Raw genomic sequence first — 24,690 nt, 5'->3', positions numbered from 1 at the left:
GCAGATGATGATGGAGGAAACAACACACACCTAGAAGGCAAATCATGCTTCCTGCATTAGAGAGAGGTCAGAGTTGACGTGAAGGAAAGCCAGCCCTTCAACCCCAGGCTACCATGTTTACAGCATACAGACTTGAGCAAGGGCAGTCCCAAACTAAGGAGCTAGGAAGTTGTTTTGTACCCACAAACTGTGTGGAAGTACTCCTGAGAGGAATGGAATTAAATATGATATAAAGACCTTTTTGAAATTTGCATTTTGTGTTGGGCATGTTAATGTGCATCACCAAATTTAAAGAAGAATTGAGAAGCCATATTTTAAGTAATTTTCATTATATTCTAGAAGGCACTAGAACATCTTCCCTGTAAGACCTCACATCCCTCAAATAAGAAGGGAACTATGTCATTACTTTCGTGAGTATCCCCACAGGTCAAATAAACTCCATAGCACATCAATAATGCTGCCATCTTTACAAATGATGCTTAAGATAGGGTCTTGGTATGTAGCCCAGACTGGCCTCTAACTTACAATTCTCCTACTTCGGCCTCCCTTGTGCCAGACAGAAGCACGCACCACCATGCCCAGCCCACAGGATCTTTTATAACATGTTTTATAATAATATACCCATTATCATAGAAGTAGAAAATGGCTTTTTGAGAGAAGTGTTAGAAAAATGAATGATTCCTTCCTTCCACCATGCAAGGCAGAGATTAAGATGTCACAGAAACTGAGGTAAGTGAAACTGCATTTCATAAACAATACTAAACTTGTCCAATAAACTCCATCCATACTTCAGCTACGTGTAAAATTCAACATGACTTCGTCACTGACACGGAGTCTTCATCATGCAGTCAAGGCCCCTTGACACAGCTTTGTCTTAACCACTGCTATTACCTTCTCATCCATCATCACATCTCCCAAAGGTTGTGATCCTTGCAGCTGTTTCAGAGACTCGCTACATAATAAATTATAACCTTCTTGAAGAGTTTTCACTTGTTTTTCCAGTTCAATTCTTTCTTCTTCCGTCATCCTAAAATAACATTAAAGGATGAGAGAAATAGCCCTGGTTCTCAAGGAAAAACACCAGGATCTCAGGTTCAATGATGGCAAATGTTCTTAAATTTTCCATGAATGACTTGCTCAGGCCCTAGTAGTACTGTCTATGAAAATGAAGCTTCCACAAAAACATCTAGGAGTCTTTACTTGCCTGAGAAAGAGACTGAAAAAAGGGATGTAAAGCAATTTGTTAGCACCTCTAGGAATTTCTAGATCATAACTGCTGTTATGTGTTAGGAAGGACCCCAATGCCAGTCCCAACACAAAGAGGGACATCAAATAACTATCTCAAAATGGAACTTTTTAACTAAAGACTGAGGGAATTTACAAGGAAATTAACATAATTCTCTAAGTACAATATGAAATCTTTCTGGAATAATCTTAGAATATCTGAAAGTGGTTGAGACAAAAGACGATCCTTTTCCTGAGTTTGATGAAATAGATACAGCATCTTGCTGCAAAATAGATGACAAAATATGAGACACTATAGTGAAGAAAGTGGAGGCCACATTATTCACACCTATTTTTCAACAGGTCTCCTTGGAATATCACTTAGAATTAAGTGATTTGGAATCTTATTTTTTCCATTCCCTAGCTATTCAATTTCACTTTTCTAGGCCCATTCTCTTATCTGTACTAGAGGAGGATAACAGATACATTTCAGAGAAGTGAAGACTACAAGAGAAAATTAAACTGCTAAGTTTATTTTCTATATTAGAGAAAGTAATTTGTGATTCATTTGTTTCATTTTTAAAATCTCAAAATTTGCCGCTTTTTGCACTGCTATTTCTTAAAATGTTATTATCAGTAGTTGCACAAAGAAGTTACAATTCCTTATGTTGGGTTATTAGTACAATGCATCATGATCAATGTCACCCTTTCCATCATTCTTCCCAAGAGCTCCCCTCAAGTGTGGATTTCAATTTGCACATTGCTAAATATTTCTAAGAGGACACCCTTATTCTGAATGAAAGAGCTAATTAAAACCAACATACTTGTCTCCATGTTTAGCCAGAAAGAGTTGCATGGTTTGAAGTGTTTCAGATAATTGTTCCTTCTTGGTTGATATTTCCTCACTGGAAATCTGCAAGGAAAGACGGCACATTCAAACTCTCCCCCTATACAATACAATACTATACAACAGTACTTTTAAAAATAAGTTTCTATGAATTGGTCTGCTTTCTGGATGACCCAAATTAATAGCCTATCATTATTGGCAATGTAAAGGCCCTAGATAAGGGCTCTATTTAGATGCACAGAAAGGAAAGCGCCTCTCTTTGTATTTAATGCCATCATCTTTATGAGGAAATAGTAATGCAACATCATATAGCTCTTGAATTTGTTCCAGTTCAACTATGGATAACAAGGTGGCCTGGATGCTGGGGCAGAGTTGAGCACTAGTCCAGTGGTACTCTTCTATATCCGGGTGCTCAGAAAGGACAGGCACCAGGAAGATGACCTCTAAAGAAATCTTCCTTCCCCCAAGCTCCTGAACAAACCACTCTCCTTTCCCCAAACTGATGTTGACAGCATTCGTTTGTAAGCCAAGTGATTAGGAGTGATTGCCAACATTAAGACTCTCCCATACTTTCAGAGAAAAGCAAAGTCGTCCTGATGCCTCTGTGTATCACTTCTCCATGCCTTAGTCCAGAACTCTCATTCTTCCAAATGAACAGAGACACAGCAGGCCAGTGAAGACCAAGGACCAACCCTACACTGTTACTCCACTTAGGGAAACACTTTATATGCCCACAGGCACCCATGAGGGCAGTGGAAGACACATACTAGGACACCGAACTTGGTAAACTTCCTTTCCCAAAGAGACTGTGTGTTCTGAGAAACGTGTGAAGGCCGTAATCTGCGTTCAAAAGGTGCTACCTTCTTTACATGGGCCAGGGCTAAATCTGACCCAGGAATGCTGGGAGAGCATCACAGAATATGAAGATGCCACTGGTCTACAATCCAAGTAACTAAAGGAAATTAATTCTCCCAAGGGCATCTTTGCTAGGACTCATGTGTCTGTTTTGTTGTCTTATTTGAAAGGGGGGAAAGTGAGGTGATGACATTTTAAGTTGAACATCTGTACTAAATTGCCTTGGTGTTTTTCTTTTTATTTAAAACACCAATGTAAATGCTTTCTGATTTCTCATTTCTTCCCTATTACAGGATCTGCACTATCACAAGACTACAAGCTCCCCTTTCCAGTCAAGGTATATACTGCCTTTCAGCAGGAATGAATCAGACAAAACTTGTATCTTCCCCTTTCTAATCGTGTCAAGGGTTGGTTTCAAGTGAAAGCAAGTGGCACTGAGGAAGAGCTGGAAGAGGAACTAAACACTGAGAATTAATGAAAGCACCTGCCATGTCCACCTCACAAGGGCATCAGACAGTGTTGGGAAAGAATCCCTGAAGGAAGAGCTTTATTGGTTTGATTCACAGGAATCCCACCCTGGCCAGCAGCACTGCTAGAAGTAGAACTGACTACCAACATCCGATGAGTGTGAAGCACACAACCCAGAGCACCAATGTGCCACAACTGCACCAATCCAACGAATGCTCGAGGCTGGGGTTGAAAGGGCAGCCAGGGTCTAACACCTCCCTGGGGTAAGGCAAGGAATCTACAGATTCTGGAAATGGGCTGCAGATACTTCCTAATGAAACAGAAGATCCAGAAAAGCACAGTCAATACTTTGAAATGTTTATATCCTAGATGGTATTCTCTTCTGGAAATGTGCCTGCTGCTGTAAGGAAGAGAGGCATTGTCTCCAAGAGAGAGGGTCTGGGCTACAAAGGACTCTGCGTGTCTCCATGGTACAATGGGCTACAAAGGTCTCTGCGTCTCCATGGTACAATGGGCTACAAAGGTCTCTGCGTGTCTCCATGGTACAATGGGCTACAAAGGTCTCTGCGTGTCTCCATGGTACAATGGGCTACAAAGGTCTCTGTGTGTCTCCATGGTACAATGGGCTACCATGGACTCTGCATGTCTCCATGGTACAATGGGCTACCATGGACTCTGCGTGTCTCCATGGTACAATGGGCTACCATGGACTCTGCGTGTCTCCATGGTACAATGGACTACAATGGACTCTGCGTGTCTCCATGGTACAATGGGCTACAATGGACTCTGCGTGTCTCCATGGTACAATGGAAGCCCCGTGACATGGGGCCCAGGTTATAATGTTCTCACGTGTCTCCATGGGACAGAGGGTCCAGGCTACAGTGGACTCTGCATGTCTTCATGGGGCAGAGGGTCCAGGCTACAGCGGATGCCCAGTCTCCATGTGGCAGAGGGTCCAGGCTACAGTGGATGCCCAGTCTCCATGGGACAGAGGGTCCAGGCTACAATGGACTCTGCATGTCTTCATGGGGCAGAGGGTCCAGGCTACAGTGGACTCTGCGTGTCTCCATGGGGCAGAGGGTCCAGGCTACAGTGGACTCTGCGTGTCTCCATGGGGCAGAGGGTCTGGGCTACAGTGGACTCTGTGTGTCTCCATGGGGCAGAGGGTCCGGGCTACAATGGACTCTGCGTGTCTCCATGGGGCAGAGGGTCGAGGCTACAGTGGACACCCAGTCTCCATGGAGCAGAGGGTCCGGGCTACAATGGACTCTGCGTGTCTCCATGGTACAATGGACGCCCCATGTCATGGGGCCTGGGTTATAATGTTCTCACGTGTCTCCATGGGGCAGAGGGTCCAGGCTACAGTGGACACCCAGTCTCCATGGGGCAGAGGGTCCGGGCTACAATGGACTCTGCGTGTCTCCATGGGGCAGAGGGTCCAGGCTACAGTGGACACCCAGTCTCCATGGGGCAGAGGGTCCGGGCTACAGTGGACTCTGCGTGTCTCCATGGGGCAGAGGGTCCAGGCTACAGTGGACACCCCATCTCCATGGGGCAGAGGGTCCAGGCTACAATGGACTCTGCGTGTCTCCATGGGGCAGAGGGTCCAGGCTACAGTGGACACCCAGTCTCCATGGGGCAGAGGGTCCGGGCTACAATGGACTCTGCGTGTCTCCATGGAGCAGAGGGTCCGGGCTACAATGGACTCTGCGTGTCTCCATGGTACAATGGAAACCCCGCGTCCTGGGGCCTGGGTTACAATGGTCTCACGTGTCTACGTGGGGGTGGAGAGCATGGGTTACAATGGACTCCAAACGGTGATTCTGCTCTTGAGCAGTCCTCATTCCAGTAGTAGGGGGAGGAAGGAGGTACTGCACAACCTATTAACTCACTGAACTAGTAGGGGATACAGAGGGATATGGTTTGGACTTTGCAATCAGAGACATGCACTAACTACAACTCCTGGACAAGTGATCTACACCATCATTTATTGTAAAACCAGGAGAAATTAAGGTAAATAATTAAACACAGTGTTTAGGTGTATTATACCAAGTCAGGAAATTGTATCCACTAAGCAAAATCCTGTGTGAATACCTTCTGCTTGGAGAAGAGAGGCTTCCCAGCCTTCTCTCCGTTCCTTAAGGTCTTGCTTATGTTTAACACCCATTTCTGCAATTCTTTGGCTTTTTCAACATGTTCTTCCTTTTCTTCTTCCAGAGACTTCTGACAGGTTGTAAGTGGTTAAAGAAAAAAAAAACCACATTAAACAACTGAGCTATGAAACTGAAAACAAGAATGCAAAAATGCCTTCTGTCCTACACAGGTTGCTGAGACATTGATTTATTCTCTGAATCGTGTTTACTATGTCACACAGCAGATGTACTTCCAAAATGTTTATGGTGCAAAGCAACTGTCGCAAATATTCCCCTCACTGCTCCAATCTCCCAGCTGTGTGATCAACAGGACAAGCACACAACCACTTTATTCACGAGGCCTTTGCATTAGCATTACAATGGAAGGTATGAGGCAAGGGACAGCTGAAGAACAAAGCTTGTCTACAAGGACGGAAAATGTGCAGAATGAGGAACTACCCCCACTCCGCCCCAGCATCCAACACATCACTGGCTGGATTTAATTCCAAGTCTAGAAATGAGAGGCTATGGTGAGCACTTTAATATGTAAAGAAGGTTACTGTACACAGGAAGCCGTCCACAACAGTGCAGCCTGGGGGCCCTGGAATGCAACCTCCTATTGACCCCAGTTGCTTTGTAAGAGCTTTGTTGGGACCACAGAATCAGTAAAATGGAATGCAAATGCCAGACCGGCTGTGCCAGCCACATCTAGTCCACGAGAGGGAGGTCTAAAGAAACCACGCCGAGCACACTCAGGTGCAATCCTTATCCTTACTATAGGTATCATGGGCTAATTTTAATGCAAGAAAGAGTCAAAACAACTATTGTCAAAGCAAAAGAGAACCACGGAAAGAACATGGAATCTCCTGTGTTTTCAATTTTTAAATTCTCATCTTTTCTGGACAGTGAGAGCTTTCCAACCCTCAAGAAATAACCAGTGCTTCGAGGCAGTGACACACTTGGAGGCTCTAACAGCCGGCCCGCACCAGCCATACGGCTGCTCACACAGGACTAGGAGGAATAGTAGAGGCTAGAAATCCCCGTCCCCAAGGGCTCGGACACTTCTAAAAGTTTAAGTCCTGTGTGGAAATCATAATCAGCTTTCTCTAGGGCTTCTTTATAGGTCAGCTTCCTTTTGGTCTGGGGACAGATTATATTTCGGACGTATGACTTGTGATCTTTCAGCCTGGTGGCGATGAGGAGGTCTATGATGCCCGCTTGCAGGGCCTCCTCTATGGACATGCGTGTGTGGGTGTGGGGCTCGATCACGCCCCCAGTCAAGTGCTGGAACTCCAGACAGCGCATTCCCATTTCCTTACTGATGATGTTCGCATTCACAGCATCTACCACCGACATCGTCTTGCTGGTCACAGGGTGGGTGACCCCCGTGATGACCAGTTCACACTGCCGCAGCTGCTGGGCAAAGCCCTCATCAACCAGGCCTCGGTGCAAGGCTTCAGCCACCCTGTACCTTTTGCCCGTCAGGGGATCGATTATCCCCCCGGTGCTGACCTGGGCTTCAAGGCATCGGAGGGCGGTAACTCGATCCACCAGATTTCTGCGGGAGGCCTTGAGGAGGGAGATCCTTTCCCCACTGGCGGTCAGCCAGTAGCCTGCAATGGGGCTGTGTGGGTCCTTCTGGGGAGCCAAGCCGCTTAGCAGAGAGTCAGCAAGCTCTGTCAGGGTGATGAGGCCATCCTGATACCTCCTGACCACCGCCTTATCAACCGTGCCCCGCTCTACAGCCTCATTGATATTGAACTGCAGGCCAGTTTTCACCTCTGTCAGCATGTGAGAAGGAGGCCCGTGGGATTCAAAAAAGGTAGCTTCCTTCCATTGATACTGCTGTCCTGAGAGTTCAAGGTAAATGCCTTTCTCAATCAGGTTTCTCTGGAAAGCTTCATATGCAGTCAGTTCTGCTCCAGTTTTGGTGTCTACCACTGCAATCCTGTGGGCTTTCTGCACACTGAGACTGGAAATGTTTCTCTCCCCAAATGGCAGCAGAAAGCATTGGCAATCCACATCGAAGACACACATTCGCAGTAATTCTGCGTAATACAGAGCCTGCTTGTTGTTGGGGTTGGGAAAAACTCTTGTGTTGCTGGAAGGCTCATGCAAAAATTGCAAGATGGCATTGTTGAGGAAGCCCAGCTGCAGAGCAATCTCCGGGGGAACACGGACGCTCCGCACGGGGTCAATGACACCCCCACTGGCAATCTGGGCCTCCAAGATATGTTTCCCTTTCTGCCTGTCAAGCATTCTATTCTCCATCGCCTGAAACACTGACAATGTCTTAGAAGCACAGGGATAGCCCAGGGTTGCCTTCTCTGCCTCCAGAAGTCGAATTCTGAACTCAGGCTCAACCACCCCTTTCAGAACCGCATCTTCCACAGAATATATCTGACCTGAGATGGGGTCAATTATAAAGCCTGTTGCAGCCTGAGCTTCCAAAAAGGCTAATGCCATCATTTTGTCTATTATGATTTTCTTGGCAGCCGAAGCAAAGGAAATCTTCTCTTTCGTAGACTCTAGATAAAGCCCTGCAATGGACGTGGCTTTTGTCAAGAACTTGCTAAGACTTTTCTGAACTTCCTCAACAGTCTGCAGACCACATCGCAGCTGCTCGACCGTTCTCATGTCTAGAAGCTTCACTTCGACCAACTGTCTAGCGGTCACAGAGCGCCGAAGGCCCTGGAATCTGAACTCCTCATCCCTCACAGAGTTTGCCTGACTGTCGTCCAGCTTCGGCCACAGCTCTGCTTCGGAGCCTCCCCTGGGGAATTCTCCTCTCTTGGATCCGGTGGACACACTACACCCATCCAGCTTCCATTCATCTGCCCTGGGGGCTGGGGTCTTTTCTTGTCTTAGTGTTGTGGCTTCTGCCCGCATGTCATACTGCTTGTTCTTAGCTATCTGTAACAGGAATGTTGCAGATGTTAAAAGTGGTTATGCTACCTTGCCATTCTCCATCCAAACACAATTTCATGAGTTACAAAGATAGGTAAGAGATACAAGAACAGTTCTCTTTCTTCAGGAGAAGAAAAAAATCAAGCTGAGGGCTGGAAGTAACATTATTTTGAGAACCTGACTTGTATTGACTTAGAAGTTACTCTTAACTGCTTGGTTCTACTAGTATTTTTTTTTTTTATTTTGTTTTTCACCAGTACCAGGGCTTGAACCCAGGGTCTCATGTTCTCTCTCAGCTTTCTTGTTCACAGCTGGAGCTCTGCCATCTGAGCCATGTTTCCAATTTGGCATTTTACTAGCTATTTTGGAAATGGAGCCTCATGGACTTTTTTTTGGCCTGGGCTGGCTTCAATTACTCTTGATCTCAGCCCTTTTAGCTTTTTTTTTTAAGTCACATTACAAATATATATTCCCACAGATATATCTGTGTCTTTAATCGCTACTCTTTACAAATTAAAGGATAATTTTTTCCCCCTCTCAAAATGATCAGGAGCCAAACACTGAAGATTATTAGAACTGTAGTCTAGGAGAGCAAAGAGAAGGAGAAGAAACTCAGCACTTGGCAGCGTGTACCTCTAAGGGTGTCAAAAGTGTCACCAGCTCCATCTCCTGCTGGTCGTCCTGATACCTGACTGGTGGCCTGGAACTGTGCAGAGCACGGTCTCTTATCTTCTCAATTTCTGAAAGCCTTGTAATGGGGCTTGTCTCATCAAAAGTTATCTGTAATTCAGTGCTCGTTTGAGAAAAATACTCCGAGTAACACTGCTGGCTCTTCTCTTTCTCCAGGGGACCGGGCTGCTGGAACAGGGGCTTTGGTATCTGCTCAGCACCCCAATGCTGCCATGTCTCCTCCACCTGCTGTGGCTCCTGGGCCCGTCTCAGCAGAGTCCTGGCTGTGGGGTGCAGGTGGATAGTGTTTCTTGAGGGGCCATCAGTGGGGTGCTGACCCTCCTTTACTGTGGTCTCACAAGCTGGGGCAAAGGCAGAGTCTTTGGCGGGGTCCCGATTTTGGATCTCACGCTGCAGCAAAATTAACTGATGTTCCTGCTCCTTTATCTGCTGATCCATTTTTTGCTTCAGGTTCTCAACTTCCCGTTTCTGGGCTATCAGCTCATCCTCCAGTTTCCGACACTTCTGGTAATGGTTTCCTTCCACGTGCGGCCCCTGCTGCATTTGTTCTCGGTACTGGTGAAGCTGCCTCTCAAGCTCTTTAATGTTTGTTTCACAAAGCTTCGCATTCTCTTGAGCTCTGCAGTTTTCTCGTTGCAGAGACACAAAATCAAGTTTAATGCCTGAAATATCATTCTCAGTGATCACTTTGGACTCCATCAATTTTTCCATCTTTTTCCGAAACTCCTCTGCTGAGCGCTTGAATTTTTCAGACTCTTCCTGAAACACAGCCATCTTCCTGTATGCCATCTGCTCTTCGATGGTCTTGAGGTGCAGCTCATCCTGTACCCTTTTCAACCTGTTGTTCAGCTCTTGTACTTGGGCCTGCTGCCGCTGGGCCTGCTGCTCCCCCCGAAGCTTGTCCTGTTTGGAGGCGCTCAGCTCTGCGCTCAGGCTCCGGACCTCCTGCTCTGTGCTCTGGATGATGGCGCTCTGTTGATCGCACTTTTGCTTAAATTCACTCACTAAAGTCTGACTCTTGGCCAGGTCTTCTTCTAGGCTCTTAATCTTCCGGTGGAAATCCTGTTCTGTTTTTGTCTGTTTATGCAAGTGTTCGTTTGTGTTACGCAACTGATCTCTAAAGCCATCTGCCTGAATTCGCAGCACTTCGCAGCGCTGCTGGATGGCTTGCTTCTCTAGCGCGATGTTCTCCGAGTCTGCCTGGACCTTCTGCATCAATAATCTGGTTTCCGTGTTCTGCCTGGTCAGCTCATCCACCTTTTGTTTTAGTTTTTCTGCGCACTCATTACTTTTCTCCAGTTCTTCGTTGAGCTTTTGGATCTTATTGTTATTTTCTTTCTCAGCTTGAATATTCTGAAGCAACTGCTCGTGACTTTTCTCAAACTGTTCCTTGAGATGATCTGACTTCCTCTGGCAGAGCCTTCGTCTTTCGCTGGAGAACTCCTTCTCGTTCTGGAAAGCATGGATCTGGGAATTTAGGTGTTCAACGTCCCTTTCAGCCACGGCATGGGCCCGGGTCACTCTGTCCACTTCTCTCTGCAGCTTCCCCTTCTCCTGGTGGAGTGACTCTAATTCTAATTGGTAAGTGTGCTTGATCTTCTTGAGGTTGTCGGCCTCCTGCATGGCCTCTTCGGCCCTGCCAGAGGTTTGGTGGAGCTGCCGACTCAGTTCTCGGAGCTGCTGGGAGTACCCTTCCTCCACCTGGCCCTTCCGCTCCAGCTCCAGCTTCAGGCTCCTCAAGGCATCGTTCGTTTCATCCAGTTTATCTTTCAGCACACGAGCCTTTTCCTCAGATGAGGTTTTTTCAAGCTCAAGGGCAGCAAGTTCATACTTGAGCTCCCTCATGTCTTTCTCTGCCTTCCTGTTGGCAGCAGTGAGTTCATCCACCTGTTGCTTGAGATCCTGTGTTTTCTGCTTGTCGCACTCGGCATGAAGAGCCAGCTCTGGCCGCAGCGTGCCCTCCCCACATGGGTGCTGCGGCTCCATTATTCTCCGTCTTGCTTCCAGCTCAATCTTCTGCTTTTCCTTCAGCTGTTTCTCTGCCACCTGCTTTTGAAAGGCAAGGTCTTTCTCCATCTGCTTGACCAGCTTCAAGAGTTCTTCTTCACGATCTCTCTTCCTTCTTAGTTCTTCCATTAACGTCTTTTTCTGCTGTTCCAAATCATTGAGGCTGGAATCTTTCCTTTTCAGATGGTCCTCCAGGGTTCTTCTTGTGAAGGTGTTCTCCTCCAGCTGGCTCCGGAAGTTCACAAGGTTCTCTTCCACAGCCACCCTTCTGGCCTCGGCCTCCAGGGTAAGCTGCCGGACCCGCTCCAGCTCCCGCTCAGCGGCTTCCTTCTCCCGCACGATGCCTTCGAGCTCCAGCCGGTACCGCTGCGCCTCCCCCTCGGCCCTCGTCTTCTGCAGCGCGATGTCTTCCACCGTTCGCTGCTGCTTCCTCAACTCACTCTCCACAGCCTCCCTGACCTTCGGGAGCTCTGCCTCTGCCCGGGACTTCTGCTTCTTCAGGTCGGCCACCATGCTCTCCAGCTCACAGATCTTGCCTGTGAGCTTGCTGTTCTCCGTAAGCACTGCCCTCTGACGCTGCAGCAGGTCTGAGTAAGCCCCGTGAGCAGAGGCCTCCTTACACCTTTTCATCTACAAGACAGGTGTGCAAACTGTCAGTCGCCTTCTATTCATGTACATCTTACAACTTCTGAAGCCACATCTGTAAAAGCGAAGGCACCCAGGTGCAGAGAGAGCATCAGAAAGAGCTGGTCACCGCCAGCAACAACACCTGCCCTAGACAGGGAGCTGCAGAAAGAGCCAGTCACCAACAGCAACACCTGCCCCAGACAGAAAGAGCTGGTCATCACCAGCAACACCTGCCCCAGACAGAAAGAGCCGGTCACCACCAGCAACACCTGCCCCAGACAGGGAGCTGCAGAAAGACAGCAGCTCCACGAGAAGCAAAGCCTGTCTGGGCAAGCTCACCCAACAGTCAAGTGACAGTGACAAGGTGGGACACAAAACCCCACGAGATCTGCCCTCTGCAACCCTCCAGCAGAGACCTGATCCTGAGCATGGAGAGTAATACACACCAAACAGAAGCCACATACAGGAAAGAGCTATGCAAGCACAACAGAAACGGAAAATGGTGTCTACATTCCCATCGCTGATGGGTAAAGGAGCACAAACTCAGAAACAAAGTTTCCCACCAGGAAGACAAGGAAGAAGGAAGATGGCATAAGAACTTGGAACCTTGGGGTCAGATCCTCCTTATGCCTACTGGCCACAGGACAAGCTGACGCCATCACCCGCAGCACTGCCACTGCAAAGGCAACTTTTGTCCGAGGCCTCTATCAGTACTCACAGCTTTGGCTGTTAATGATGTACCTCGTTCCAGTCCACCTTGAGAAGCACCTTCAGATACCCAGGCCTGTGAAGATGCTCCTTACGTGTAAATGCTAAGAGAAGCTGGGAGGAGGTCACCCTGACTGCAGGCGCACGGCAGGGTCAGCCTCCATTAATGTACGTTCTCAGTGTTATAATGTCATTCATTGTGGACCATCCACTCAACCATAATCAGACACAATTTAAATAGGAATTCAGAAGTTATCAGAAATAATTTACATCAGCTACTGACTTGTCTTGTAGACTTGAAACTTATTCTTACCAAAAAAAAAAAAAAACCAACTGCCTCTAGTTTCTGCCATGGGATTAATATCCAACACAGTTTGCATGCCACAGAGACAGAAGACTTTTTTCAGCACACTGCAGTGCAGCTCTCCAGCTGATACTCTATAACATTAACACGTGGTGTTTCTCTCAAGTGAGCTGCTAGATGTCTTCAATTTTATACTTATTATGAAAAGCTGCTCTCAAATCAAGGTTTCTTGTGTGGATCTTCAACACAGTTTGAGAAACACCACTTTTGGGGTTTAAAATTGGACCTACTTCTCTTTGATAGGACAGTCCATGGTAAGTGGAGGGTTTTAGAACTTACTCTAGTATTCACGTGTTCTATAACTATGTTATTTTCGATGTTTCATTTCATTATAAATCTTTGAGATTTCAGCAGTGACTAATTTAGATTTGTATTTATTTCAGGTACTTTAAAATATCTTTGTATTAATTTCTGTCTTACTGGACAAACTAAGCAAAGTGGCCATATATGTGTAATCAGTTATCCACTATAAGGAAGAATGAGACTTAAATTATTTTATTTTACAAGAAGTACTTTAGTTTACTTGTGGTATGAGGGATTAAACCCAAGGTCTTACTACGCATGCTAAGCAAGCCCTGAGCTATCCTGCCAGCTCTTAAATTACTTTACTTTATATCTGACTACTCTATATGTTATTTAAAAGATATATGGACCATTTCAAGTGGAATGAGCCTTATAAGAAATAGTATTGTGTATGAGTGTGTGTGTGTGTGCATGTGTATGTGTGCGCACGAGTGTCTGTTCTTTCTCACGTAAGAAACACATGCATGCCTGTCACAAGTCACTAATATTCTGGCTTTCCACAGCATAATGAAAGCTGGTCACCATATCTTATAATTAGCTACATTATTGACTTAGCTGTAGAGAACTTTTAACTCCAAACAGACTAAAATAATTTACAGTATGCACATTTCCAGGAGCTCAATCAGTGGGCACTGAGTGCTGCTCTGGTTCTTGTCCTGCATGGACAGAGGTGTCCCAAACACCCCAGGATTCCAGCCATAGTCCACCTGAGCTGACTGGGCTGCACGCTTTACAACTTACCCTCTCCTAGCATTGAGTCTACTACTTTGGGGTCTAGTACTTTCGAGGTAAGAAGAGAAAGTGAATCCAGATAACAAAACCCAGAGTCATCCCTTCAATCTTAGCAACCTTTTGTAACAATATGTTTATAAGTAGCTCGTTACTTTTTCTGTAATTTTTAATGTAATTTTTAAAGCATAATCAAAGTAACAGAAGCCCTCCAGATCAGAATGGTTCTTGAATAAGTTAAAGTATCTATACTTAAACAAGCCTAAAACTACAGTTCTTAAAATGTAGCATTCTTTTGTACCAACACTGACCACTAAATTGAGGTCTTTTTAAATACAATTTTAGTTCCTTGAATATGATATCTTTAGTATGTATCTCCACAGACATGACAAGAGAATTAAATGCTCCCATACAATTGTGCATCCCCAACCGAGAGAAGGCTAAAGAAAATTCTCCCCAGATGCCAGTACTTTCTTAAATTAAGCCATTTCAATATCCAATCTATCATCCTCTGGTCACAAATGGCTTTGTCTGAAGTTCTGTGAAATAAAAGCAGGGATCAATGCATGCTGAACAAATGCTTCACTACCAAGCTCTATTCCCAGCCCAGGTGAAATGAAAATCAAAATGTGTTTCTATGTGAAGGAAAAATAAATAAATAAAAATTCTAGGCCATCGCTTCCCCCTTCACTCTAGCTCATTATAATTTTATAATTAATTTTTTCCATCAGCTACCAGCCAGGTAAATTCATCATGAAATCTATTCTGCTTTCGCAAACCGTTCTGTAATTCCTGCTCAGATCTAGCGCCTTGGAACTCAGCTGTTCCTTGGTCCTTGTTACCTCTTCTTCTTCCAGCCTCTTCAGTGAGTCACCAGCAAATTTAATATACTGGGTCATGAGAGTGACCAGGGCAGTGTACCGAGTCCGCAGGTCCATGAACTAAAGGGGAAAGTAACAAGCACAACATCAACAACGGCCTTTCACAAGGCCACTGAAATCTGAGGAGTAATTCTAATACTGGATGGGATCTGGGAGCCTGAAGCACACACCCCAGTACTGACAGCACTCCAGTGATAAAGGGGGAACCCGGTAGCAGAGAGCTTTTCCTGTTATGCACGCCATACTAAAGGGTAGTTTTCTACCAACTTTTATGAGGAAATGAAATTAATTAAAGTAAATATAGTAAAGAACTAATATTTAATTGACCGTGGCTTTAAAAGAGTTGTACAACTGATTAATAAGCCTACTGTTGTGGGTGGACTTTCTCTTCGCACTGTAAATGTGTAGAGCTAATGGCTGCCGAGCAACTGCACAACTGGAAACAGCTAAAATGCTAACCTTCATGTTGGGTATGTTGTCAGAAATGCTGCTTCTGGTAGGCCCTCTTTCTTCTCTTGCCCTCTTCTTACCTCTTGAATAATGAGATCCGCAGAGCTCTGCATTCTGCGGCGCTTCACAGGGGATTTCTGTTGAGAGTCTACCATGGCCCGGTAGGTCATTGTTTGTAATTCATAGTCCTGTGTAAGAGAGTTGACATGCTAAAATTAAGGACAGCAAAGGTCTAAAGTGTCATTCTACCATGATTTAGGGAGCTAGAACCTAATTGCACTGAATTAAGAGGCAAAACATATTATAGATCTACATTTGGGGGAATCTATATGCCCACAGATACTTCTAGGGTAGCAATGAAGGCAAAAACAGATAGACTAGCTAAGAGGTGCTCAAGTCTCTTTCTACCATGATTTAGGGAGCTAGAACCTAATTGCACTGAATTAAGAGGCAAAACATATTATAGATCTACATTTGGGGGAATCTATATGCCCACAGATACTTCTAGGGTAGCAATGAAGGCAAAAACAGATAGACTAGCTAAGAGGTGCTCAAGTCTCTTTGGAAGCTCATAAAGCACCTAGTACAATACTAGAGTGATACAGCAAAGTGTGATCTGGAAAGCTGACAGACTGTCCGTGCTAACCTGAAGACTGAGGAGTCAGAAAGTTAGAGGTCCTCTCAATGCTGAAGAGGAAAGTGGTAAGAAATCGATTTCAGAGTTAAGTATTTATTCTGGTAGAGGGGTGAGGGTGAGGGTGTGTACATACTCCTGCACTCATGAGGCAGAGGAAGACACCAAGAAACTTTCATCTGACTCACAATTGTGATGTATGTATCAAAAGTTCAAATGAGGATTCTCTCTTTTTACTTTTCAACCAGGGTGAAATGACTTGCATAGCTTGAAGAATGCAACCTAGCATTATAAACCTTACAGAAAAACTCAGCATTAAAAACCTGATGGTTTAGGTTGAGAAGTGGCCAGGCCTTCCTACCTTCACTGTTGCGGAGTACTGCTCTGCATATTTTTGGCACTCGTCCATTTTGCTCTGTTTCATTTCTATCTCAGACACCAGCATCTATAAATACACACCATTTAGAAGGAATAGGACAAGAAATTTCTATGTCTCAAGATGTCCAAAACTAAGCATATCTGTATCCATGACTAGTTCTTGGACTTGGTACTGAGTAGGCATCTTGCATTATAGGTAAATGGCACACTTCCAAACTGACTCCAAGTGATTCCCACTCATAAGGCTTCGGAAGCAGAAATAAAGTACAGGAATTATCAAAGGTGGATTTGAGCCCTGTCTAACCTCTCTTGCTGTTGAAAAGGCTGCCACTTGAATTTCTGTCTAATTTCCTGCCAGAAAGCAGTTCCATTTATTTAAGAACCAAATCACCTACTGTGGCCAGCTAACTATCCTAAAGATTATACCATACCTATGGCCATAGTCATAACCTATAATTCTCCATCCCAGGAGGACACTTTCTATGACCTACAACGTATGCTTTCAAAAATGATTGCCAAGAAATAGAAGTAACTGAAATAGGTAGTTTTGAGTTGTAGGATCTTGTTATATTTACTCACCACCCTAAACAGTTGCCTTTTAATAAAGAGAAGATTATGGCTCTATTTGACCAAATGCAGAGGACCTCAGTGCAAGCATTTTTTTAACGTACTTTCTGTTGGTTCAACTGTGTGGCTAAAGTTTTGCTGTTTTCAGGCTGATTTTCCTGAATCTTTCTCTGCGCAGTTTCAACCTGTTGGATCCAGTCGTCTAAAGGGTGATAGGTATCTCTGTAGTTCTTCAGTGATCTCCCGATGCCCTCCAGATCCCGCAGCCTAAGAGAACAGAGAGAGCATGGGCAGTTCCCAGGGGGAGAAGGTGGAAGGTGGAGGGAGGGGAGAAACACAAAAACCAGGCCATGACAAGTGCCACAGAGGAGCATGGAAAGCCTTCCAGGCTGAGGCAGCACAGGGCAAAGCTCCAAGGACTGGCACGCTGGAGGCGGTTCAATGTAGACTTTGTGCTCTGGGGTTGTTCAACACAATGATATTGATAGTTTTATGTTAAGCCCCCAAAACTAACGCTAGAAAAGCAGAAAAAATTAACCATAATTATCACCAATTAGGATGCCCTGAATAGCTAAGGCTTGTATCAAATGGCAGTTGATTATTGAAATAAGAAGTTAGCTCAATGAATGGCTAATGTGGTCTTAGATCTTTTTGCCATGTAATTTACAGAGCTAAAGAAATAGATGTTTGAACATATTATTTAAGAATGGATCTATATCACTAGGCTGAGTGTATTGCTTAAGTGGGAGAGCACTTGCCTAGCAAGCACAAAGCCCTGAGTTCAAACTCTAGTCCACAAAATAAAGAAGGAAATGGGAAGGGAGTGGGAGAGGGGGCAGGCAGGAAGCAAAGTAGTACAACAAGTACAGGCCAACCTAAGCTCTATAGTGAGACCTAGTCTCCGGAGAACAAAAAGAGATGAAACTATACAAATGACAGAATATATCAATATATTTAATTATACAGTTCAAAAATGCTTATTCTGAAGTTAAATGTCTTGCTAAAGTGTATGATGTAAAATAAAAAACGTTTGTAGGCTATTTCACAAAGGCCTGGAAGTTTAGCTCCTACCCAGTGGATGCAAACAGCCTTTCTTCTGTGTTTATGCTGACCAAGGTTTCTTACCTGTTGTCGATCTGCATGTGAACATTCTGCCACCTCTCAGCTAACTGGTCTGCCTTTTCTTTGTGCCAGTCAAAATCAAGGTCCCGTTCTTTGTATGTCTTGAACATTTCATCACTGATAGCTTTTGCTTTCTGCAGCTCATCCTCCAAAGAGTGGAACACCTCCCTCTTCTCGTCCACTTCAGATCGCCATTGCTAAAATACACAGATCAATAAGCATTATAAAAGCCACCAACTAGACATGGGGTAAATGCATTATTTGCCTCATGATTCAATGTATTTACAAATGACTGATACAAAATCGGAGAAAGGAAGGGCAGGCATATAAAAAAATACTGAATCAGGATTAACCACTTTCAATAGTTTTGATCTTTACAAAGTAACAACTTGCAAGAAAATAAAATATAATCCATAAGCAAAGTTGCCACTGCTATCTTTTTCATTGCTTATTTTTAAGTGCTATTAATCCATTGCTTAAAAGTGAATACCCACATTAGATGTTTTGGCTCAAGCCTGTCACCCCAGTTACTCGGAAGGCATAGACTGAAGGATCATGGTTTGAGGCCAGCCCCTCAAGGGAGAGGCACAGAATAAATTTTACAAGATTTCATCTCAAGTAATGGCTGGGTATGGTGTGCACCTGCCCTTCTGCATGACTGTAGAAGCACTATAGCTGGGCACAGTGGTATGCACCTGTCATCCCAGACCAAAGGAAAGAATAGGAGAATCGCAGTCCAGGCCTGGGTGGAAAGCAAAACCCTATCTCAAAAATAAGCATACAAAAAGGAGCTGTAGACGGTTCAAGTGGTGGTGTGGCCGCTTGGCAGGTGTGAGGCCCTGATGTTTGAAGACTGGAACTCAGAAGTACTTAAGTGTGGATAGACAGCCCACAGTGATGCGTTTACCTTTAGAGTGCTCATTAGATTCTCAATATTGTTCTTGTCGGCCACAACTGCTTCTTCTTCACAGAGTTTGGTTTCATAGAGTTTTACAAGAGCCTCTGCAGCTTGAGTATTTTTCAATACTAAATTAATGGTTTTCAACCTTTAAAAGAGGATTAAAAACAGGTGTAGTTGTTAAATGTTCCTGTTCATATAATCAGTCCTGACACATTATGATGCAAGGCACAGCACTGTCCTCTTTGGGAACACTGGCACAATTACTCCAAGATTGATGCTCACTGACTTCCTAATAGACAGCACCTGCTCTAGTGAGCACCCAGCCCCCACGTGGTGTTAACAAAGATTCCAACACAAGATGGGTGAGGCCAGGTACAAGAGGAAAACCCCACAGACTCCAACAGCTGAGCTACCAAAATAGAAATGAGGAAAATACATTAGTGACCGGTCTCTGTGGCATAGCCCCATCAACAAGGGGATCACCAGAAATTCATAGAAATGTGTATTTCCTCAACAGAGTGGAGCTTATAACAGCAAGTTGTTAAAGCATAGTGGATGGCAGGCGGCGAACAGCATGGCCGGTTGTCAGGACAGCGGCAACATACTTCTCTATGTAAGCGGAGGACATGGAGTAGGTATGGTTCATGCTCTGGAGAACCACGCTCAGCTCGGACCGCAGGGTGGGTACAGAGGGAGAGGCAGCTGCTTGACTGAAAAATTCTTCACATTTATTTGTGATTGTTGCCAAGTCATCTTTAAGTCGCTCCAGCTCTTTCTTTAGTTTCTATACAACAGAGAACAAATGCAGATGATCATTTCAATGGGGCATTTCCTTATAATAGTGTGAAAACACATTTCACATGATGACATAAAAACTTACCTAACAGAACCAGACATGACATTCCACTCTCCCTCAGTAATTCCCACACCCTAACTCACCTCCTGAGACCACACCTCTACCTGCTCCTTTTACAGCCTGGAAGGCCCCAGGATGGTGAGAGGTACCTGAGGCACAGGCAGAGCCAAGCTGCAGGATCCAGCAACAAGCACATCGTCAGGGCTGGCACCCGGCCGGCACAGATGCTGGAGGTGAGGGGCCACGAGGCGGTACCGAGGTCTCCAGGCACCCCACACACCTGCACCTCTCACCTCCAGCTCTGAGGTGGAGGTGAGGGGCCACGAGAGGTAGCACCAAAGGTCACCACGCACCACTGCAGGAAACCGCACCCCACACACCAGGCACCTGCACCTCTCACCTCCTGCTCTGTGATTCGGAATCCACTCTCATGTATGTCATCTCGTTCCAGGGGGGTTCGGATCTGCCTGATCAACCCATCTTCACAGCTTTCCAGGCGAAGTCTGATGTTCCGAACTTCAGAGATGTAGAGATTATAAACGGACTCCTCTTGTTCCTCTGCGAAAGCAAGCGTCAAGTTTAGAAAACACCTCATGTCCTTGCTCAGGGCTTTTCTAATTGTTTCTTTTTTTAATGCTAGTGCTGAAGCTTGAACTCAGGGTCTGGGTACTGTCTCTGAGTTTTTGTGCTCAAGGCTGGAACTCTACCACTTGAGTTACAGCTCCACATCTGGCTTTTCAGTGGTTAACTGGAGATCAGAATCTCACTGATTTTTGCCCAGGCTAGCTTTGAACTGCAATCCTCAGATCCCAGTCTCCTTAGTAGCTAGGGTGAAGGTGTGAGCCACCAGCACCAGTTTTTGCTCATGTTTTAATATGGGAGTTGTTTTTTCTTTCTTATCACTGGGTCCCATCTAGTCAAACCTGTCATCACTACTAGCCCATACAAGGGGTACAAACCTTAAAATATAAATCCAAAAACATAAACTTTAAAACTTATATTCTAAATAAAATTGACCTATAATGGCTGGGAAAGTGGCTTAGTAGTAGAGTGCTTGCCTAGCATGCATGAAGCCTTGGGTTTGATTCCTGAGCACCACATAAACAGAAAAAGCCACAAGTGGCACTGTGGCTTAAGTGGTAGAGTGATAGCTTTGAGCAAAAGAAGCTCAGGGACAGTGAACCCAGGCCCTGAGTTCAAGCCCCAGGACTAGCAAAAAAAAAAAAAAATACCTAGTACCTTTTGAAGAACCAAGAACCCATTTCTGATTTCTGATGGCCCAAAAAAGTAATCTATTTCCCTGCCTTATGTTCACAAAATGTGAATTATATAAGCTGCAGATTAATTATAAAAATCTTAATCTAATCTAATCCTAAAATTGAAAATCTGGTAAAGAAAATGTGTTAATGTTTTAAAGAACAGAATGTTACTAATAAAATTGTCTCTACTATCAGAAAAGTTCAAGATAAAATTTGTATTTAATGAGACTGGGGTAGAGGCACCTATGTATAATCTTAGCACTCAGGAACTGAGACAGGTACACTACGAGTTCAAGGCTAGCCAAGGCTACATACTGCGTTCAAGTTCAAGTTCCACAAGAAGATAGTCATCTATATGTGGAAAATAATTAAATCCACTGTGAGCCTGGAGGATCACATGTGAGCGTCACCTGGCCCAACAGCAAGTACTGAAAAGTAGATGCAACAAGACTGCATCAAGTGTCAGACTACTTTATTAAAACAGAGGAGAGGATTCCTCTAGGCATCGGGCATGCTAGGCAAGCGCTCTACAGAGCTACACCTCTAGAGCTCCCACCCCTTTCTTTAGTGTTTTGGCAGTTTTGTTTATCACAGGCTGAGCACCACGACAGAATAAGACTGATTCCTGTTGAGAGCAGGAGGGGGCCAGAATAGTACACCTATGCAGAACACATGAAATCCCCTTATGCTACCTCTTTCTGCAGACTTAAGGAGTTCTTGATAGTACTGCTTGCACACGTTAACCTCCTTTTCTAGCTGTGTTATATCAGAGCCTGAAAACACCCGAGATTCTTGGCTATCTTCCAGGAAATCTTCAAACCGAGACTGCAGATTACTGAGGACTTGCTGATGCTCACCGGGCAGCATGGTCTTGATCTAGAGAAAAACGAAAGTCATGCAGTTAGAGGCTTCCACCCTGAGCGCTAAAGTGTAAATGGTACAAATCTCATCTTTTCTCATGGTATAGTCCAGTTAATATTCTTTTCAGTTAATATTCTTTTCCATTATTTGATGCTCATGTCTGTAATCTTAGCTACACAGGAGGGTGAGATCTGAGGATCATGTTTTGAAGCCAACCCAAGTAGGAAAGCCTGTGAGATTGTTTACCTACAATAAACTACCGAAAAAAGGTTAGAAGTGGAGCTGTGGCTCATGTGGTGGAGTGCTAGCCTTCAGCAAAAAAACGTTCAGGGACATCATCCAGGTCCTGAGTTCAAGCCCTAGGACCAACATCCAAAAAAATAATAATAACTTTGAGAGATAAGGAAAAACAAGTCCATAAAATTCAATAGATGAAATCAAACTATACCCATGTCAGATGTCCAAGCTCCAGAGCTCTCAGAAGCACCACCCAGTCTGACCTCTGGTCCCTGGTGCACAGGACACGCCCTCTATGGTGGGTGCACAACTGGTACCACTTCGGGTTTGTGGTAAGCCTTGGTCTGCCAGGCCCTGTCCCATTTGGGACTCGTGCCAAGTGCCGACATTACCAGGTTGACATATCTGTCCACTATACTCACTGAAGCCACGCTGCTTGCTCGTATCCTGTCAATTTCACTGAGAAGGTAATGCCAGGATACCACACTCTTCATGTTTATGTGAGACTCATGCCAAAGAGCCAGGACATTCTGATACTGCTGCTCAATTCTGAAACACAGAATCAAGAAAACAGACAAATTCTTCTTCTTCCTTTCCACAATGTGCTCCATGCAGATTTCCGTTTGGTTTGTGAAATCTGCAATGCTTCCTGCTGCTAGGGACTTCTGTCCCTTGACAATGTGTTGACCATATCTTCCACCTCAGAAAGTCCCCACCCCGACTAGCTGTATGGTTTCAGCTAGCGCATACAAACCTGTTTGCAAAGTCGACTGCATCTTTGTTGGGTGGAGGCACAGTGAAGCACACGGAAGGGACCATTGCCTCGTTCCCTGTTGGGCTGATGACCCTCCACTTGGCACGGTGAGAGTTGTTTGCCAGCACACACTCGTCATCTTTGTAAATAGTTATCTGGTTTTCCGGGAAGGGAAGAAGAACTAAATGAAGTCACTAGCAAAAAATATTTCTCCACACTCAATCTTGGGATGTTTCCTTTGATTTTATAGGATAGAAAAACTACAAACAGGCTCTGGTGCCTCACACCTGTAATCCTAGCTACTCAGGAGGCGGAGATCTGAGAATCATGGTTTGAAGACAGTTTGGGCAGGAAAGTCAGTGAGAGTCTTATCTCCACCTAACCACCCAAAAGCCAGAAAGTAGAGCTATGGCTCAAGAGGCTGAGTGCCAGCCCTGAGAGAAGAAACTAAGGAATAACATCCAGGCCCTGAGTTCAAGTCCTAGTACTAGAGTAGTGGGGAGATAGAAAACCTTAGTAATGACTCTTTCTCAACACTCAATCTTAGGATTTTTCCTTCCGTGTTATAAGATGGAAAACCTTATCAAGCAGTATGATTTCAGCTTAACACCACATGGATAAAGATGGCCTTGTGGGCTCCAGAACGCTGCGAACATGTACCTCAATCTGTCTGTAGTCGCAGAGAGCCTGGATGGGGACAGAGGTTTTGAGTGGATACTCGGGAGTCCTTGGTCTCAGCTGAATTACTGTTTTTGCTCGGCCCACCAGGCTGGCTACTGTACTCTTATACTGCAGGAGTTGTTCTTTCTCTTCCTAGGGAGTAAATACCACAGATTAAAACACAGATTTGTATGCTTCATTCCTTCAGGAAGTTGCACAAATGGAACTTCAGCCCTAAAATGATGCCTGGCCACATAAGCAAACCTGCAATGCCACCCAACACTCGCAGCTCCTCCTTCTGTCTGGTTGTGTTTTCCTCTTTACCATTATCACTATCTAACAAAGCACATGTAATCTGTTTATTTAACATGTTATACTCTTACTCCCCCCCCCCAACATGTGAGCACCATATAGGAACATTCTTGACTGTTTACTGCCAGATCCTAAAATAGTGCCTGGATATAGACAAGTATTTCTGGAATGAATAAATATATACACAAGACATGTGCAGCCACATGGAAAATGAGAGGGGGAAAACACAAAAGAGAGCGAGAGAGAACTGCTAAAACATTTTAAAACATCTAGGCAAACATATAAAAATTTAAATAGTAAAACTGAATGTACTGAGGACCATGAAAACATGGTAAGAGATGAATGTAATGCTGCTGGTGGTGGTGTGCACAGGGTTTGAGCCCTACCATGGACTCCTGAACGAGGTCTTCCAGCCTGTGGACGCTGCTTGATCGGTCACAGCTGTACTTCCGCTGGACAGTATCTCTCAGATTCCTCAAGTAATCAGCAGCTTCTTTGGCATCATTGAAAAACTGAGGAAAGAAAACACATGGAGGTTACAGTGTGCTGAATGCCAGTAAAGCTGAGAGGTGTTCAATTTGTGTGCTCTTCATAAGACAGAAGAGGCAAAACACAACTTGATAACCACTTTGTTCCTTGATCCAAATAGCCCTGAACTCGAGTGGTTATACATAAAATACGAAGGGCAAAAGGTGTATAGGTATATTTAGTTTTGGATCTGTATTATTTTGGCTGAAATTTTCATTTCCTATAGGGTTAAAACAATTTTTTACATAAATGGAATTCTAAAAATGCTTTTAGGGGCCAGTGGCTCACACTTGTAATCCTGGTTACTCAGGAGCCTGAGAGCTAAGAATCGCAGTTCGAAGCCAGCCCAGGCAGGAAAGTCCATGAGACTCTTATCTCCAATAAAACACAGTAAAAGGCAGGTGACTCAAAAAGGCTGTGACTCAGGTA

General features: G+C 44.8%; 1 protein-coding gene across 14 annotated transcripts in view; it reads right to left on the bottom strand.

Annotated features, from left to right (window-relative positions):
* The window catches only part of Dst (dystonin), a 311,344-nt gene that overhangs the window by 118,654 nt on the left and 168,000 nt on the right, over nucleotides 1-24,690 (bottom strand). For 13 of the 14 annotated variants that reach the window (XM_070017230.1, XM_070017235.1, XM_070017233.1 and 10 more), the window contains 16 exons: nucleotides 24,120-24,245; nucleotides 23,422-23,574; nucleotides 22,762-22,916; nucleotides 22,430-22,556; nucleotides 21,602-21,785; nucleotides 20,051-20,208; nucleotides 19,400-19,578; nucleotides 18,801-18,939; nucleotides 17,897-18,090; nucleotides 16,876-17,038; nucleotides 16,188-16,271; nucleotides 15,273-15,380; nucleotides 14,704-14,802; nucleotides 5,489-5,617; nucleotides 2,049-2,137; nucleotides 892-1,027 (listed from right to left, as the gene is read on the bottom strand). In XM_070017230.1, coding sequence (XP_069873331.1) covers nucleotides 892-1,027; nucleotides 2,049-2,137; nucleotides 5,489-5,617; nucleotides 14,704-14,802; nucleotides 15,273-15,380; nucleotides 16,188-16,271; nucleotides 16,876-17,038; nucleotides 17,897-18,090; nucleotides 18,801-18,939; nucleotides 19,400-19,578; nucleotides 20,051-20,208; nucleotides 21,602-21,785; nucleotides 22,430-22,556; nucleotides 22,762-22,916; nucleotides 23,422-23,574; nucleotides 24,120-24,245 — 2,223 coding nt within the window. The remainder of the gene's footprint in view (nucleotides 1-891; nucleotides 1,028-2,048; nucleotides 2,138-5,488; nucleotides 5,618-14,703; nucleotides 14,803-15,272; nucleotides 15,381-16,187; nucleotides 16,272-16,875; nucleotides 17,039-17,896; nucleotides 18,091-18,800; nucleotides 18,940-19,399; nucleotides 19,579-20,050; nucleotides 20,209-21,601; nucleotides 21,786-22,429; nucleotides 22,557-22,761; nucleotides 22,917-23,421; nucleotides 23,575-24,119; nucleotides 24,246-24,690) is intronic. The other variant, XM_070017236.1, reaches the window with a different exon arrangement.

This window comes from Dipodomys merriami, unplaced genomic scaffold, assembly GCF_024711535.1.
Source record: "Dipodomys merriami isolate MVZ:Mamm:240054 unplaced genomic scaffold, mDipMer1.0.p SCAF_122, whole genome shotgun sequence".
NCBI classification, from domain to species: Eukaryota; Metazoa; Chordata; class Mammalia; order Rodentia; family Heteromyidae; genus Dipodomys; species Dipodomys merriami.
This window is presented reverse-complemented; position numbering and strand designations above follow the sequence as displayed.